At 43.6% G+C, this 16,251-nt stretch overlaps 1 protein-coding gene across 1 annotated transcript in view; it reads left to right on the forward strand.

The window, feature by feature from the left end:
- Positions 1-10,020, forward strand: part of LOC148887208 (glutamate receptor ionotropic, NMDA 2C-like) — a 32,919-nt gene extending 22,899 nt beyond the window's left edge. The window contains exons 10-16 of the mRNA XM_089015190.1: positions 1,512-1,665; positions 1,831-1,956; positions 3,310-3,539; positions 4,832-4,992; positions 5,970-6,157; positions 7,302-7,534; positions 8,386-10,020. Coding sequence (XP_088871316.1) covers positions 1,512-1,665; positions 1,831-1,956; positions 3,310-3,539; positions 4,832-4,992; positions 5,970-6,157; positions 7,302-7,534; positions 8,386-9,906 — 2,613 coding nt within the window. The 3' untranslated portion in view covers positions 9,907-10,020. The remainder of the gene's footprint in view (positions 1-1,511; positions 1,666-1,830; positions 1,957-3,309; positions 3,540-4,831; positions 4,993-5,969; positions 6,158-7,301; positions 7,535-8,385) is intronic.
- The last annotated feature ends 6,231 nt before the right edge of the window (positions 10,021-16,251 follow it).

The raw sequence follows: 16,251 nt of genomic DNA on the forward strand, positions 1-16,251 counted from the left end.
GGCAGACCTCTGGCAATGTTTTTCCCTCCCACGAGTTGGCAGCATTTGCTTTTTGTACTGTCGCCCCCATTTCAACCTCAGATAACCCCAGACACATACAACTTAATTAATTCTTTTTTTCTGATGAAAGAAGAGAGTTGAAGGTTTCCTACGCTACATTGAATGTTTATGTAGTCCTAAAAGTCAATATTCTGTGGGTCCTGCCATTTGAATGAGAATAACAACAACCCTGGCACTGCAATGGACACATTTTTGCACATCGTCTGGCAGTGAATGAGTTAAAATAAACACATGAATAAAATAACTTTCCATACTTCATTACGATGAAATTCAAGGGTAGCAAATAAAGTACAATTAAAAGAGCAGGGAACCCAGAATTGAGCCCTGTGGAACCCCGTTTTAAACTCACACATTGTAATGATCCTATTTTCTTAATTGAATGTTGATGCAGTCTTAAAACTCAATATTTTGTGGGTCCTGCAATTTGAGTGAAAATGACAAAAACCCTGGCACTGGAATGGACACATTTTTGCACATCGTCCGGCAGTGAATGAGTTAACATCGTACAGTAATTCCATCTGTGGAGATTTGCACACTTTGAGATGGAACCAATCGATAACAAACTTGGAAGCGATGCACTATGTGGTCTTCCTCCACGCTGTTAACGCTGAAAGGCTCCCAACAGACACCTGCCTCGCTGCAGTGTCGTCTCTTTGATGGACTCTAAAGTGGGTCAGTGGTGTGACAGCGTGCGTACACGCACCCAAGCATATGGCCCACATCAAACGGTTACATGTGAGAGCCGAAGCAGTGCGAGCAGGTGCTTTTTCGAGAGCAGCCTTTGCCATGTGCATCTGCTCCCAGTATGTATTAGTGTCAGATTTATTTTTGTGTGTTGGTATGTTTGTGTGCCTGTATATTCTGCGAAGACAAAAACAAAAACGATTTCCTGCAAAGTCTCTGAAAATACACATCCAGCATATCTTGGGTGGTAGTTTCATACAGTAGTTGGACTTGTACACCAATAAAGTTTTTATATTTTTAAGTACATGTCAGAGATGTTTGTTTGGACACTGTGAAGAAAGGCTGGAACACAGGAAGATTGTATTTTACTTAATTGACAGTATGCATATTTAAGTGACACATTATTAAAACATAATCTTCTTGATTTGAATTCCACGACCCTGGACGGCCCAAGCACCAACATCCATAAACTAACAGAACATAGACATTTATTGTTATCTTTCCATGAACTGATAGATTTGTAACCTGGCTAATGAGCTCTTCCTGTGAAGGCGTTTACCAGGTCCTAAATTACTCCCAAGGCCAGATCTCCTACCTAAGTATGACAGTGTAACACGCTTTGTCAGTTCACCTCAGATTGACCCCAAATTTTCTGTGCTTCCATTGTGGGCCTTGTGTTCCGCCAACTAAGCATACAACAGTTTGCAACTTTTAAAGATGATAACTTCTATTCTGTATCAGTAAATGTACGGAATGTGTCTTTCCAGGTTGTATACAGGCGCGCCGACATGGCCATCGGCTCGCTCACCATCAACGAAGAGCGCTCGGAGATCATCGACTTCTCCGTGCCATTCGTGGAGACGGGAATCAGCGTCATGGTCGCCCGTAGCAACGGCACCGTCTCCCCGTCCGCCTTCCTCGGTGAGGACCTTCACGACGCTTTTCTCCCGTGATGGCCTACTTTTAAGAACTACCCGCGTCTGCCGCCACCCCAGGAAAAAATTGTCTTCTATCCCGCCGCTAGCCGGATAGGACGCCGAAATCTCTTCCAAACAGCGAATCTTGCCTATTTGTCTTCTCCCGCAGAACCGTACAGTCCGGCCGTGTGGGTCATGATGTTCGTCATGTGTTTGACGGTAGTGGCCGTGACGGTGTTCGTTTTTGAGTACTTCAGTCCAGTCGGGTACAACCGTAGCCTGGTGAGCGCCAAAGGTGAGTTTGATCTACCCTAAAACCTTGTCCACATGGCCGGGTCTGTGTTGGCTTCCTGGGTTGCATACTAATCAATCCCAGCATGCACTTCATGTCAGCGAATGCCCGGTTCCATAGGTCCGAAAGGTCACTTTCTCATTTATTTATTTTTAATTAGTGTTCGTCAGCGCACCAATCGAAGGTAAGATGGATGATGGCGGCGGATTATTCACCGCTTGTGGCGTGATGGGAAAGCGTGAGGTGTCAGAAAAATGGGGAAAGGCGCAAATGTGTCCCATAGTGTCTCCTAATTGGAATATATTGTGTCAAAATATCTGAGAAAATATTTTGGATTGGATTAGCCTTTATTAGTCTCTCAGTGGAGAAAATTACATTGCACAGTAGCAAAGTTATGAAAGGGAGAGGAAAGGAAGAAGTAGAGAAACAAAATACAGGAGCTGCTGTTGTAAAGGTAGCCACTCTCGCCGCGCCATTTTGAAGTCAAAATAACAACAAAATAACAAATAATGTGACACAACACAAAAGGCAATTCAATCGTAAACATTTTCTGCTCCCTCTTAGTTGTATGAAGCAGTTCTAGATGAAAAAGGAGAGGATCAAAGCGTCATTTTCACCAGTGGATCAGGGACGTCATGGTGGAATGTGCATGTTTACGACAAGCTAAATGTTGAACGCAAACACAAAGCTGTAGCATCCATTGACAAAACAGATTGTCTCACATCTTCTGTCTCACGTCAATTCGCGACCGTTCCACAAACACATTGGCGCTCTGCGGTGACATTTCCCCATATATCCTGTATTTTAAATTCATTTATTATACATTGTCAGTACATATATTGTACAACACATTATATATCGTAAATAATGTATTGATATGTATTGTAATATGTTTTTCATACACTTTTCATATATTGCAATATATGCAAAAATAACTTATAATATATGCATTCATATAATACAAAATACATGTAATTTTGCACTTGCACAACTACAATCATATATTACAATTTATATTGGACAGCCATTAATGATATATGCTTTGATCCTCTCCTCTTTCATCTACAAGTGCTTCATGTCACAAAGAGGGTACAGAAAGTACTGAAGAAAGCATGACTGTGTGTGTCTTTGTGTTGTCATATTATTTGTTATTTTGTTTTTTTTTTTTTTTTTTTTACTTTATATTACTTCCGGGTTGAGTGAATGCTGGCGGGTGTGGCTGCCGCTGCTTACCTGCAGTAAAAAATATCCTGTGACTGTAAAGTGTCCTTGAGAGTTTTGAAAGGTGCTTATAAATGAAATGTATTATTATATTATTATTATTTCTTTTCCTCCATCTTGCCTGTCGTTGAGCAGCTCCGGGCGGCCCCACCTTCACCATCGGCAAGTCGGTGTGGCTTCTATGGGGCATCGTGTTCAACAACTCAGTGCCCATCGAGAACCCCAAAGGCACCACCAGCAAGATCATGGTGTTGATCTGGGCCTTCTTCGCCGTCATCTTCCTGGCTTCTTACACCGCCAACCTCGCCGCCTTCATGATCCAGGAGCAGTACATCGACACTGTGTCGGGGCTTTCCGACAAGAAGGTGAGAGCTTCGGGGATCAGCGGGGGAGTCCGACGACTTCCTGGAGGGGAATCAATAAGTGACGTGGAGTAAAGTGTGGATTTTTTTTTGTGGGGAGTGTTTGTCCATCAATATTGCAGCTTTGTGTTGCCATTCCTCATCTTGCTTGGAAAAAAACGCACACATCGCCAAATGTCACCTGTGGTCAATAAGGAAACGCCACCATTTTTCATTAGCAACCAAGCTTGACGACATATATTCAGATCTGTTCAGCTCTTTGTGGCCAAGCAACACATTTGGCTGATTTGAATGGCGAAGAAAACATATTTCTGAAATTGGATTTAAAGGACAACCGACGTCACTTTTTTGTTTAACTGACATCAGAAAAACATTTTATAGCATCTAAAATACCCAAAACACGCAGTATGATATTTTTAGTCAAATGCAAAACACCAATAAAAATGACTTAGTGTCCAAAATCTGCAAAAAATTGAGCTGCGAATTGGGCATTTTCAGAAAGTCCCGCCCCCAGTTCGTGACGTCACGCCAACACGCCTTGCATTGCTAGTGAATCAAAACAATGGCTTCAGATTCGGAGAATATGCTTTCTTGTTACACATCCAGTTATGAATATGATTCAAATAGTTCTGAAGAGGAAAGCATACATGTTTGCAATCGATTAAAGAATTTATTTGTGCCTTTTTGAGGCAACATTGGGGGGAAATCTCTCACCCAAAAAAAGGCACAAAATGGCGACCTCCTGTGGCCACCTCCGTTTCCACAGGCTGATAAATTCCTTATATGGCGCTTGGACGCCCTCTTCTGGCCTTCTGGCGGCTTTTGGGTGCAACACGAGGTCCCCAGACCAAACAAGTACAGCAAAATACATTGACGTGATGGTACCTCTACAAGTCTTTTTTACGGTCAGGGGCAGTCCTTTAGTGACGTCACGTACAGACTCGTCACCAACTCAAGAACAAGACTTCCTGAATATTCCGTGCAAGTCTTAAAACGTAAAATATAGCGAGATGCGGTGGAATCTTTGTAAAATAAGCTCAGTCGAAGTCATTTGAAGCCATTTTACAAATTATGGACACAACTTGTCCGGAGACATCGGTTGTCCTTTAAGTGAAAAGTGCCTCATCCCCCTATAGTCCCCCCGCCTTCACCTCCATTCTTCCTCAGAGTCCTCACTTCACCCGCTTCCTCATTTGCATGTCTTTTTACTACTCGCACATTCCTTATTTTCCCCGCCACTCCTCCTTTTTTCTTCCTCTCATCCCATCATCACGTCTCTTTGGTCTCCCTCGCAGTTCCAGAAGCCGCACGAGCACTACCCCCCCTTCCGCTTCGGGACGGTCCCGAATGGCAGCACCGAGCGCAACATTCGAAGCAACTACCCCGACATGCACACGCATATGATGAAGTACAACCAAAAGGGGGTGGAGGAGGCGCTTGGCAGTCTCAAAACGGGGTATGGTCTTTTTTTTTTTTGTTTTTTTGGGCCTATCTCATTCAAAAGGCTTATTTTTAACTCGCCCTCTTGCCACTTTATTTGATGACCCTTTTTTTGTGAGTTAAGCATATTTCAGGAATGTGCTGGATATATTTTTAGATAAAGATAACTTCTAGTGCTTCATTTGTATTTCAAAGTGCTGTCTCGTCTTCTTTTTTTATTATTATTGCAGTGGCCTATATTTGGATGAGTTCAAACACAGATTGATGTAATGGACAATGTTCTCAAGAGCATTTTGAAGGAAATAATGTTTATGGATTTTGCATCCAGAAAAATGGCCGACAAATGAAAAAAAAACGTTTTTTTTTTTTGCAGTGATGAAAAGGTTTCTTCAGGCGTCACCTATACTTCTTTGAAGGTGTCGGATGTTTCGTTCCTCATCCGAAAAGCTTCATCAGAGAACTAAAGTTGTGCTGGTAGCTCTGGCCTTATATATATATATATATATATATATATATATATATATATATATATATATATATATATATATATATATATATATATTCATAATGCCAGACCTCTGCTTTGATAGGTCCTTGATCTAAGGTTGCAGGAGCAATGCACTACTCCCTGAAGCTAATCTTATTACTTCTTTTATTCTGTCTGATTATTTTCTGTGAATGGCTCTGATTGCCCCATTTGCTCTGGTATCATCTCGTCAGCATGATTAAGCCTACGTGGTAACGATGCAAGTGGTCTTCTTAGACTTAGACTTCTTAGATCGTTAACACATGGGATTAGTCCTGCTGATGAGGCGATACAACTTTAATTAGCTGACGAAGCTTTTTGGATGAGGAGCGGAATGTCCGACACCGTCAAAGAAGTACAAATGATGGATGAGGAAACCTTTTCATCGATGGACCACTCCTGTACGACTGAGAGCTGACACAGACGTTTTTTTAGCAGTGTTTAGTCACATCACTAAACTTTTGCAGAAAGCTGGACGCCTTCATCTACGACGCGGCCGTGCTCAACTATATGGCGGGCAAGGACGAGGGCTGCAAGTTGGTGACCATCGGTAGCGGCAAAGTGTTTGCTACCACCGGTTACGGCATCGCCCTGCAGAAAGACTCACGCTGGAAGAGACTCATCGACCTGGCGCTCTTGCAGTTCCTCGGCGACGGTGAGCCATCGATCGGAAAGCTTTTGTAACGCCACTTTGTTGAGAAAACGTGGACCCCTGCCGTGCTTTTGTTTGGGTCTTGAGGCAAATATCGATGCCCCCCTATTAGTTGGATTATTGCCTCTAAGAACATTTTTTTATGACGAGGTGCATCGCCATCACTCACGCCGATATAACGCGTATCCTGTTCACTACCAGACTCATGATATCATACCTAAATGTTTTTTTAATTCATATAGTGGCAACTGTACAGATAACACATTGGTCATGCAATATGATGCAACACTTCAATAACCATTTGTGATAAATCCTCATTAACTCCAATTATGGTCTGATATACTTACTATCACTCCAATTTTACTGAAGTACCATATGTTGGCTTTTTTCCCCCCCGACCACATTCTAATTATGATGCGATAACGCATTAATTTACAGTTATGATTCAGTGCAATTAGCGTGCCATAGAATTCTCTCCAATCGTGATGAAATTATGATTTGATGCACTTTCCTCCAGTTAATACTGTGATATGGTTCAATTTTCTTCATGACAATCTGATTGACGTTAATTCCCATTTTCATTCTTTTGTGGTGTGATACAGTTATGGTACAATCCATTCTATTTGTAATACTTTATTTCTTTCTTCATCAATAGGAACAATTTTCATTTTTTTTGTGCCGCAGTGCAGTATGAGAGGTATAAAAAAATACCACTATTTATCATATATCCCCCCATAAAAAAGACCATGTATTGATGTATAATGTGTCACACCACCACCCTATGCCTAACCGCACAAAAGGAAAGATATGGATGCCTGCACTACCCCATATTTCTACGCAGCGGTTTGTTTTGCGGCAAGAAGGAAAGCATTCTATGAAGAATGAAATCCTTGGGAATGGTGAGAGTGTGCGATTATCTACATTGCACACACACACACAATGTATGGAAGTGATATAAACAAACCATGAAGGCTGCCGGTATGGAGTTAATATTCCTACCTCCATGGGGAGCTTTAAGTCATATCCATAAACATATTCCATAGTGCTTTCCGTGACGCTATAATAATACTTATGGACACCTGCATGATAAATAGGCCATGCGACTGCAGTGTTTTTTTTAGGATATTTTACCTGCACCTCGTTCTAGGTGACACGCAGCGCCTGGAAACGGTGTGGCTCTCAGGCATCTGCCAGAATGAGAAGAACGAGGTGATGAGCAGCAAGCTAGATATCGACAACATGGCGGGCGTCTTCTACATGCTGTTGGTAGCCATGGGACTCAGCCTGCTGGTGTTCGCCTGGGAGCATCTGCTCTACTGGAAGCTGCGGCACTCGCTGCATAAGTCCCATAAGCTCGACTTCCTGTTGGCCATCAGTCGGGTGAGTACAAAAAGGGTCGTGGGAAATATTGCCACTCAGAGGGATTTAAAACTACTAACTTTTTTTTCCCACCAATTCAAACGTAAAAATCCAAATATCAAGCCGCCCTAGTTTAGTACAAAGATTTTCAGTGTTCTGCAGATTGACCGTAAAATTACATTTTAAATAAATCAATACACCGGTCAGTGTCACATTTTGTGTATCCCCATACACATTTGTTTTTCCCTGGAGGCTTGACTAATATCGGCCTCTTGTTCACTGACTTATTGGGCGGCAGTAATAGGATCTGACAAAACAGCTCAGGAAAGGAATGATGAGACTGGCTCCGTTGGAACAAATGTGTTACACCAAGTGCCATCGACGCTGTGATGCATCAACTTTAAATGGATGTTCTGCCCGGTGTCATTAAAAACGTTTACTGTCGAGTAGGCCAGAGATAAAAGCAAAAAAGAAACATCAATACTAGATGTTTTCTCGACGTTTAACTTTTAACGCTCATTCGCAATTAGTCCAAATTACCCGCCGCTGAGGTGGTGGCGCTGTTTTACAGAATGCCGCCATTGAGATGTCGATGGACTGCGACCACTCCGCTGTGTAATTACACCATTGAGCCCGGATCAGGGTTCTCTTGATCAGATTAACAGATAAATGACTATCGGACGGTTAATCCGTCCGAGAAGGAGCAAATTAAATTTAGCTGCTTTGTTTTTTTATGGCTAACTCAAAGCTGGAAGTAGAGTTGATCAAAGTGGTGACTGGTAAAACCTCAAAAATTAATGCATTGGAATTGGATGTGATTTAAGATCAATGATATTCTTTTTGGCTTTACATTCCGTATGGTTCTCGTTCAGGGTATCTACAGTTGCTTCAAGGGCGTAGAAGATCACGGCCGTTCATCCGGCCTGGCCAAGCCTGACCTGACATCCAACTACGCCCAAGCAAACATGTTGAAGATGCTGCGCACCGCCAAGGACCTGGTCTCCACCGCCAATGTGGAGAGCTCCCTGGACAACGCCACCAAGACGATCGAGCACTTCAGCCGGCACAGTGGCGGCGGCTTGCCTGTCCGCGTCCCGCATGTTGCCGCCGAAACGGTCCCCGCAGGCTTTGCGTACATCACGGAGAACCATGCGTCTTACCCTCAGCAATCCATCTCCCCGCAGAGGAATGTTAGCAGGCCTACGCCACTGCGCTACACACTCCCAACACACTCTACTTCCTGTCTGTATGAGCGTCCGCTTCCCGTCTCCAGCCTCAGTAGCCCGCACCTGGCGGTCAGTGAAACGCTCCCCCATCAGCATCCTCACCACTACCAGACCACCGGAAGACTTTATGTAGACACCCACCCCCACTCGAGGTTCATCTCGTACACTGACCTGCAGCTGCCTGACATCTATACATCTCATCCTGCCCCCCTGGCCCAAAACCAGCACGCAGAGGGAGGCATCCACCAGAGGAAACTGAGATCTAAAAGCTTCCAGTGCGGAGATGGCGACGCGGAGAGAAAGAAATACAGGGATCACGAGAATAACAAAATCCGCCTCAGTGAGCTCAAAGCTAACAACCTCCAGGGCAACCATATCTCTGCTCCCAGCGTGGAGAGCATTTATTCGGTCGAAGGGACTTGTCCTCCAGTGGAGAACTACAGATCTTGGCCTCCGGAGGACCTCATGCTGAAGGGAAGACGTAAGCGCCGACGCCCCTCATTCCTGAAAGCAACATGGGGCAGTGAGCAGATCCACCAGCTACACGAGTCCCAGTCATCCCTTTCCAGCCAGTCTCCGTCCACACTTCCTGACCTCTTTCCATGCATCCTCACGCCAACCATTGCCGCAAAAGCCCACAACCCAGCCCACCTCCGGAACAACCTGTGCCTCCCGCGGAACCAGGCCTACCTCCACATAAGAGAAGATCACAGGAGGCCTGCTGGTCGTAAAGGCCAACGGCTGAGGTATTCCCAGTCCACACATCTCCCAACCTATGGTGAGGCGGTTCGCCACGGTGCTGGATTAGGGCGGGGGATGGTGCGAAGAGCTACCAGCCTCCTCAGCAGACAGTATGGCCAATACCTGAACTATCCTGGGCGGCCGCTCTACCACTCACCCCTCGACCTGCAAAACCACAACCAGGCCGCAGGCAATCACGCAACAACCAGCCCCGTGTGCCAGCTGCTGGCCTGCGGAGGGGGGCAATGCGGGAGTCAGCGGGCCTTGCTGTACCAGGACAGCGTTTACGGAGCTTACGGGATCTATCAGAGCTCCCAGACTGGATCGGAGACGCCAAGAAGTCAGGGAGGAGTTGGCCAGGCAGCAGGTAGCCCCTGCATACTCCGGCCCTGGAAACGGGTGTCCAGTTTGGAGTCCGAGGTGTGAACCAATAGAGACTGAGGAGAATTTACCCCTGACCACTGTGGAAAAAGTTGTCTTATCTGTATTGGCATATCTAAAAGGGATGCGAATGTACGCACTGATAGTCCAATCCTTTTGCTTGTGCGTTTTGTGTGCACTGAATTGTCCGTGGTGTTGCCGCGTGGTCAAAGTATAACCAGAATTGTCACGCTGTGATGTTTGTGTACATATTTTACTGTGGATGGGGATTCAAACCCTGGTGTCATGTCACCAGCTGTGAGGAGATTGCGCCGGGAATTAAAGGATCTCATCTTTCCAAACTGTCACCGAAAACAAAAAGGAAAGACAAAGCGGCGCTGCTGCAACGCGTCATGAAAGAATGCACATGTGAAGAGCTCAGAAAATATTTGACAGTGCAGAACTTGGCTGGGGTGACATAATCGGTTTGAGACATCTGCAAAGAGACATCAGGTTGCTTTCTATTTTTATAACAATTTTACTGTCGACTATTGTCAGAAAAGAAGAGTCGTATGGATCTGTTTAAGCTTACTGTTACACCTTTTGAGTGCATTTGCTAGCTCGTTTGTTAGCAGGATTATGCAAAGGCTGTATACCCAATTTTCACAAAATTTTGCAAATGGGTGTACACAGATCCTGGATGATCCCATTAAATATATTATTACCTAGACTAAAAATGAGAACCCCTAGTTCTAATTCTAATACTATGTGAAGCCCTAACACTAAGTGTGCTGCATCATCCTCCAGTAGCCAGGAAGTAACCTGCTAACAAACAAACGTAGTACAGTTCGGTCAGTCGCGGTTTGATCTGTTATGATCTGTCCTATCTTAGCCTTGTGACGTTTTCTGGGCCGCGTTGTCAGTTGTCGCCAGATAGCCACGACCAAATGACATGATCAATGCATTTACTGTAGCAGCTAAGGAGCTTGGTATTTCCCTCAATGGTTGACAGAGACCAAAAGAACTAAGAGGAACTAAGCTCGAGGAGGTTGGACACAAACTGACTTAACTAAAGGAAGATTTTGCTCACTGATGTAACACCATGCAGCTCTACTGCCACGAAATGGTCCCTCCCCAAAATTTGGACAATGCAAACTCCCATACGGTGGTTTGTGAAACCAGTCCACATGAATACAAACTGCTAAGACGGTTTCTGGACAGCACTCACCAGCACCAGGTGTCTTATTCATTCAACCATGGGCTCTTCCGTGGATTTCCATGCGGGACTACAACACAGCACAGAGAACACACAGGTGCATCACGTAATCAGTAAGATTATGTGTTTTGAAAACGTTATCTACATCAGAAGAAACTGTGTTCTTTGAGCGTCATTCATATAATCGACTTAGTATAGGAATTTATTGTCACTCACCAATTTTCTAATCACGTTTCTGGCATACTGTGTCAAGATACGGTAGCATATTTGTTACTATTGTACTAATGCATTCAGTTTCCCGGCAAGGATTTTCATCGCCCTCTTTTGTATTCCCTCGTTGTCACCGCGAAACCCCACCCCAACCCACCCACCTCTAATTGCTTCATTATCAATTTTTAAATGAGGTGATAGAAAGCTATTATACTATCTATATTACCCATCGCCCTCACCCTGTAATTAGTCACTTAGACAAATTAAACAGCCTTTTTGAATGACTACAAATGCACGTCAGATTTTTGTAAATCGCCCAATATCTTGATTTATGTCATCGGGTTAAGTGGTTGTGTTTATGAATAGGGTACGACTGGAAGTTTGGACTCGTGACTATCACGTTATTAGGTTAAAGGTTATCATTAACGGTGCATGAAAGGGTGAATGTACGGATTACACCGACGCCAAACTCCGTCTCGTGTGTGTAGTGCCCGAGCCGCAGCTTGTCTCCTAATCCGAGACGATTGGATCTGTCGGCAAGCAGGAACGTTAATTACTTGGCCAATATCCAGGCACAATTCAGGCGCAATCGTTCCCATCTCACTGTTGCGCGACCCATTCAGGCAGCCGCGGAAAGCAAGCCCTTGCCTCCAATTCCAACCCGATTTTAGAGGGTGGCGGAAAGAATGTAATCAAATAAGCGGAACAATAAAGATGAAATCCAGAGAAACATCCCCAGCGGCCCCCACTGTGATTTTTAAATATTAAATGTCCTTTGCTATCTTCCAAAATAGACTAGGGTGAAGATGGATAGAGACTTTGGCTGCATATTGTGTCTGTCAGGTTGTTAAGGAGACACTAAGTGGCTGAATTACACAGATTGTATCTTAATTAACAAATCAAAGCCCTTTGTTATTGTATGAATGACATCACAACCTCCTGCTTTTTCCGTTCGTCAAGCCGGAATATTCAGCAAAAGGTGAACAATGCCGTTTTCATCCGCTTGGTATCATTTTTCATCCCATCACCACCATTGCAATTTTCCAATCTATAGGCGCACCGCATTTCCTATGAATCGTCTGCAAAGCGAGTTCTCCGTGAGCCATGTGGATGGGGCTTGCTGATTCATCATCAGCCAGAATCCCAAAAAGACAAACACTGAAGCGCACCCCTGCCCTCCCCTGGACTTCAACCTCGAAGGCTTGCAAGTACTTGGCCGAATGGAAACGAGTCCAGATTGTTCATGCTAGTCATTTTTTCTATATAGGTATATGTATGTAAATATACTTTATAATCTAGGAAAACATTTCTTGAGCCGTCATCTGTACTTCTTTGACGTTTCGTGCGTTTCGCTCCTCGTCCGAAGAGCTTCGTCAGCAAACTAAATTTGTGCTGGTAACTCTGGCCTTATATATATATATATATATATATATATATATATATATATATATATATATATATATATATATATATATATATATATACATACACACCTTCTCCCTAAGAGAAGGTGGCGGTGCCAGACCTTTGCTCTGCTAGGTCCCGGACTTACCAACACAACTTTACTTCACTGACGAAGCTCTTAAATTGAGGAGCGGAACGTCCGACACAAAAAAGTACAGATGACGTCTGAAGAAACCTTTTCCTCGATGGACCACTCCAGTACGACTGAGAGCCTACATATACATATACTTTCTCATATTCCTTAGACTCTATTTCGCACACTATAAGGCGCTTCGGATTGTCAGCCCTGTTTGTTTTCAATTAAACGGGTATGTTGCACAAACAAAATAAGCTACAACAGCTAGATTGCACTATGCTAATGGGAATACAATACAATACAGCTTTATTGGGATAGAGCTTTCACAACTACCCCAGCTGAGTTTTGGAGAACATTGCATTGCTTTTAGGTGGAAATGCTAATACTGTGTAAAATATGGTCATTTATTATTATTATTATTATTATTATTATTATTATTATTATTATTATTATTATTATTATTATTATTATTATTTTAATAAGTATTTAGGAGTCAGGTAGGATTTCCAAGAGAAGGCCAACCTGATAGTTGACTTTCCTTCCAATTTTCCAGCTTCACTGAATACTTGTCCGTCTCCTCGTCCTCCTTTTGTCTCACTTTCACTTACTGGTCCAGATGCTAAATCAGGTCGTTTACCCAGAGGCTACATATGCTGCTGCTTTTTTTCCGATGACAAACACAATGCCTGACTGGCTGGAAAACAAAAGATCACCAAAAACACTTTGACGTTTTGGTATTAAATCCAAAAGGGTTATTTTAGATTTAGATTTCAGACTGTATGTGATGCCAAGCTTTTAATAAGCTAATATCAAATTTGACTTAATAGTAAAGCAGTGAAAATAAACAGTAGCACAAAGGCTAAAGGACCAATCAGGGCATTGAAGCAACCGCAACAGAAGGTGTTTCAACTGTAGTGTCATAGCAAGATTTCTTGCCGGCCCCATTCATCCTCAATCTCCCATGGGCAGAGTTCACAATGATGTCCATTTTGTAGCTGTAGCGGTTCTCATTTTGTGCTTTTTTCTTCAGGTTTCAGGGCAGGGGAGATGGGCAAGGGGATGTGGAGCGTAAAGTCATTAAAACGTTTGGTGACAGTTTGCACACCTTCAATTTGTCCCTGACCCTGAAAAAAAAACCTCATCGGCGTACTTTTCCACACAACCCGTGCACCATTTCAACAATCCGTGGCCCGAGAATGTGTCCCAACTTCAGCTACATAACAAAAAAAAAAACTTGCAACATGTACGCCGCCATCATACACCGTTGATTTGAGGCACAATCACCGAGATTTAAATGTAGAACGCGGAGGCCCGTGGGACTTTCCAGTCCAAACGAAAGAAACACGCCCGCCGAGGCAAACGGGAAGCAGCACCTGATGTGATTACGCCGCATTAAAGACGATTAAATGCCGCGTCGCAATTACACACACACCCCCACACTCCATACGCACTCTCAAGTCCCAACATGCGCTCTAGCTAAAAGCTGCATGAATAAAAATGCAATCAAGACGACAACCTGCAAAGTGCAAGCAGCATCTCAACACTTAGATTTGCAACTTGATTTCAACTTGGCTTTCAAAAGAAAATCCCTTCACCAAAGTTGAAGCTAAACCCGAATCATAACCTGGAAACATCATGCTAATATATACAGGTAACATCCGACTTACGACCGGCTCGACTTACGACCACGACTTCCAGACCCTATTTTAAAAAATTTACTGATACGCCTGGTACCGCAACGCGCTAGCAATGCGTACGTACGAATTTTGGCTAGCCAGCCAGCATCTCACTCTCGCACATCAATCGACCGTGTGATGGCACCAGAGGGAGGAGTTTGCGAGTCAGCCTCCGAGTCTCTATTCAACATTTTGAATGTATTTCGACTTACGACCATTTTGACCTACGACCGTTTGGTCGGAACAGAACTCGGTCGTAAGTCGGATGTTACCTGTAATTTCACTCAGGTGCCACGTTGTGAAATTTGGCCACCATTCCACAAACACCAAACTCCAATCATATTATGTGGCATGAACTAAACCCCATTCCTTAAACCCACATTCCTTACCGTATATTAAATCTACCCCCCCGCACCCCCCAATGGCATTATATGAAATGAACTTGAAACAGCCTGACCTCTGCGGAATGAGAGTGGACTCCTCCAAATGTTCCTTTTATTCCCGTTTGAAGCGATAAATGTCACCTTGAAGATCGTCACCATCAATAGTCCATGATGGGACACACATCCACGCGAGAAGCAATGAAAAGGTGACGACGCTAATGATGGTTTCATGTCATGGCCATGTGATGCACCGTCATAAAACAACAGCCTGGGGTGTGTTTCACAGGACACAACCTTCCAATAAAAATAAAAAAAAAACATTAAAAAATTACATCATTGACCCGCTCTGTCAAAAAAATAAACAACTCGCCGCTGCAATCTCTAAGGACAAGGAAAAACAACAAAAAGACAAATCCAAGGGCGACCATTCACCATCGCTTGATGATGTTATCAGCCAAACATACTAATTGATATTGATAAATATATCAATACAGACGATATCAAGTATCGCACAACATGACGAACATGTACACGCAATGGAACCAGAGCTTACACATGTAAACACACGCGTACTGACGCATATATGTGAATGAATGAAGCCCACGCTATAAGTTAGTGCACCATCAATCACCAATTGACATATTATTAACCATAATAGTTCTGGAGGGGATACCAGGATTGCCTCGCTGTGCGCGCGCACTAACACACACACACACACACACACACACACACACACACGCACGCACGCACGCACACACACACACACACACACACACGCACGCACGCACGCACGCACGCACGCACGCACGCACGCACGCACGCACGCACGCACACACACACACACACACACACACAATCAGTTATTTCTTCAGGCTAATTGAATTTACTGTAGCCTAATGGTACCGTTTTTTGCTAGTAGTGGTTGTTTGATTTTTTTTTAAACTTAAAAAACATCGTTTTCTTCAACCTTACTATTTTTTACCCCACACAGGAACAAGAATCTTTCTTACAAATTGAAGCCAAACGAAACTTGAACTCATAGACAGAAGAAGTCCAAGATGGCCCCCGAGTAGGCAGCACGAATATGCCAGCACTGTTTTTGATGGGGAGGAATGTCGAACGAATAAAGGCTAATCCAATCCAGACTTCAGCCAGCATGCAAAGGAGTCAAACGACGTTTGAATCAGCCTGATCGGTGAGTGTTTTTTTCTTCAATATTTACAAATCCTATTTCATTTTTTTTCATACTTTTTAAAGCTAATTTAAAAAGTATGAAGCTCTTTGGACTAGGGGAAAAAAAGCATATGAGCCACAGGGAAGCGCAATACCCCGCCATTAGGATGATTGACAGCTCTGCAGAAACATCTGGAAATAAATTGTACTTTT

This window comes from Hippocampus bargibanti, linkage group LG15 (genome assembly GCF_051943395.1).
Source record: "Hippocampus bargibanti isolate YZ-2025 linkage group LG15, ASM5194339v1, whole genome shotgun sequence".
NCBI lineage: Eukaryota > Metazoa > Chordata > Actinopteri > Syngnathiformes > Syngnathidae > Hippocampus > Hippocampus bargibanti.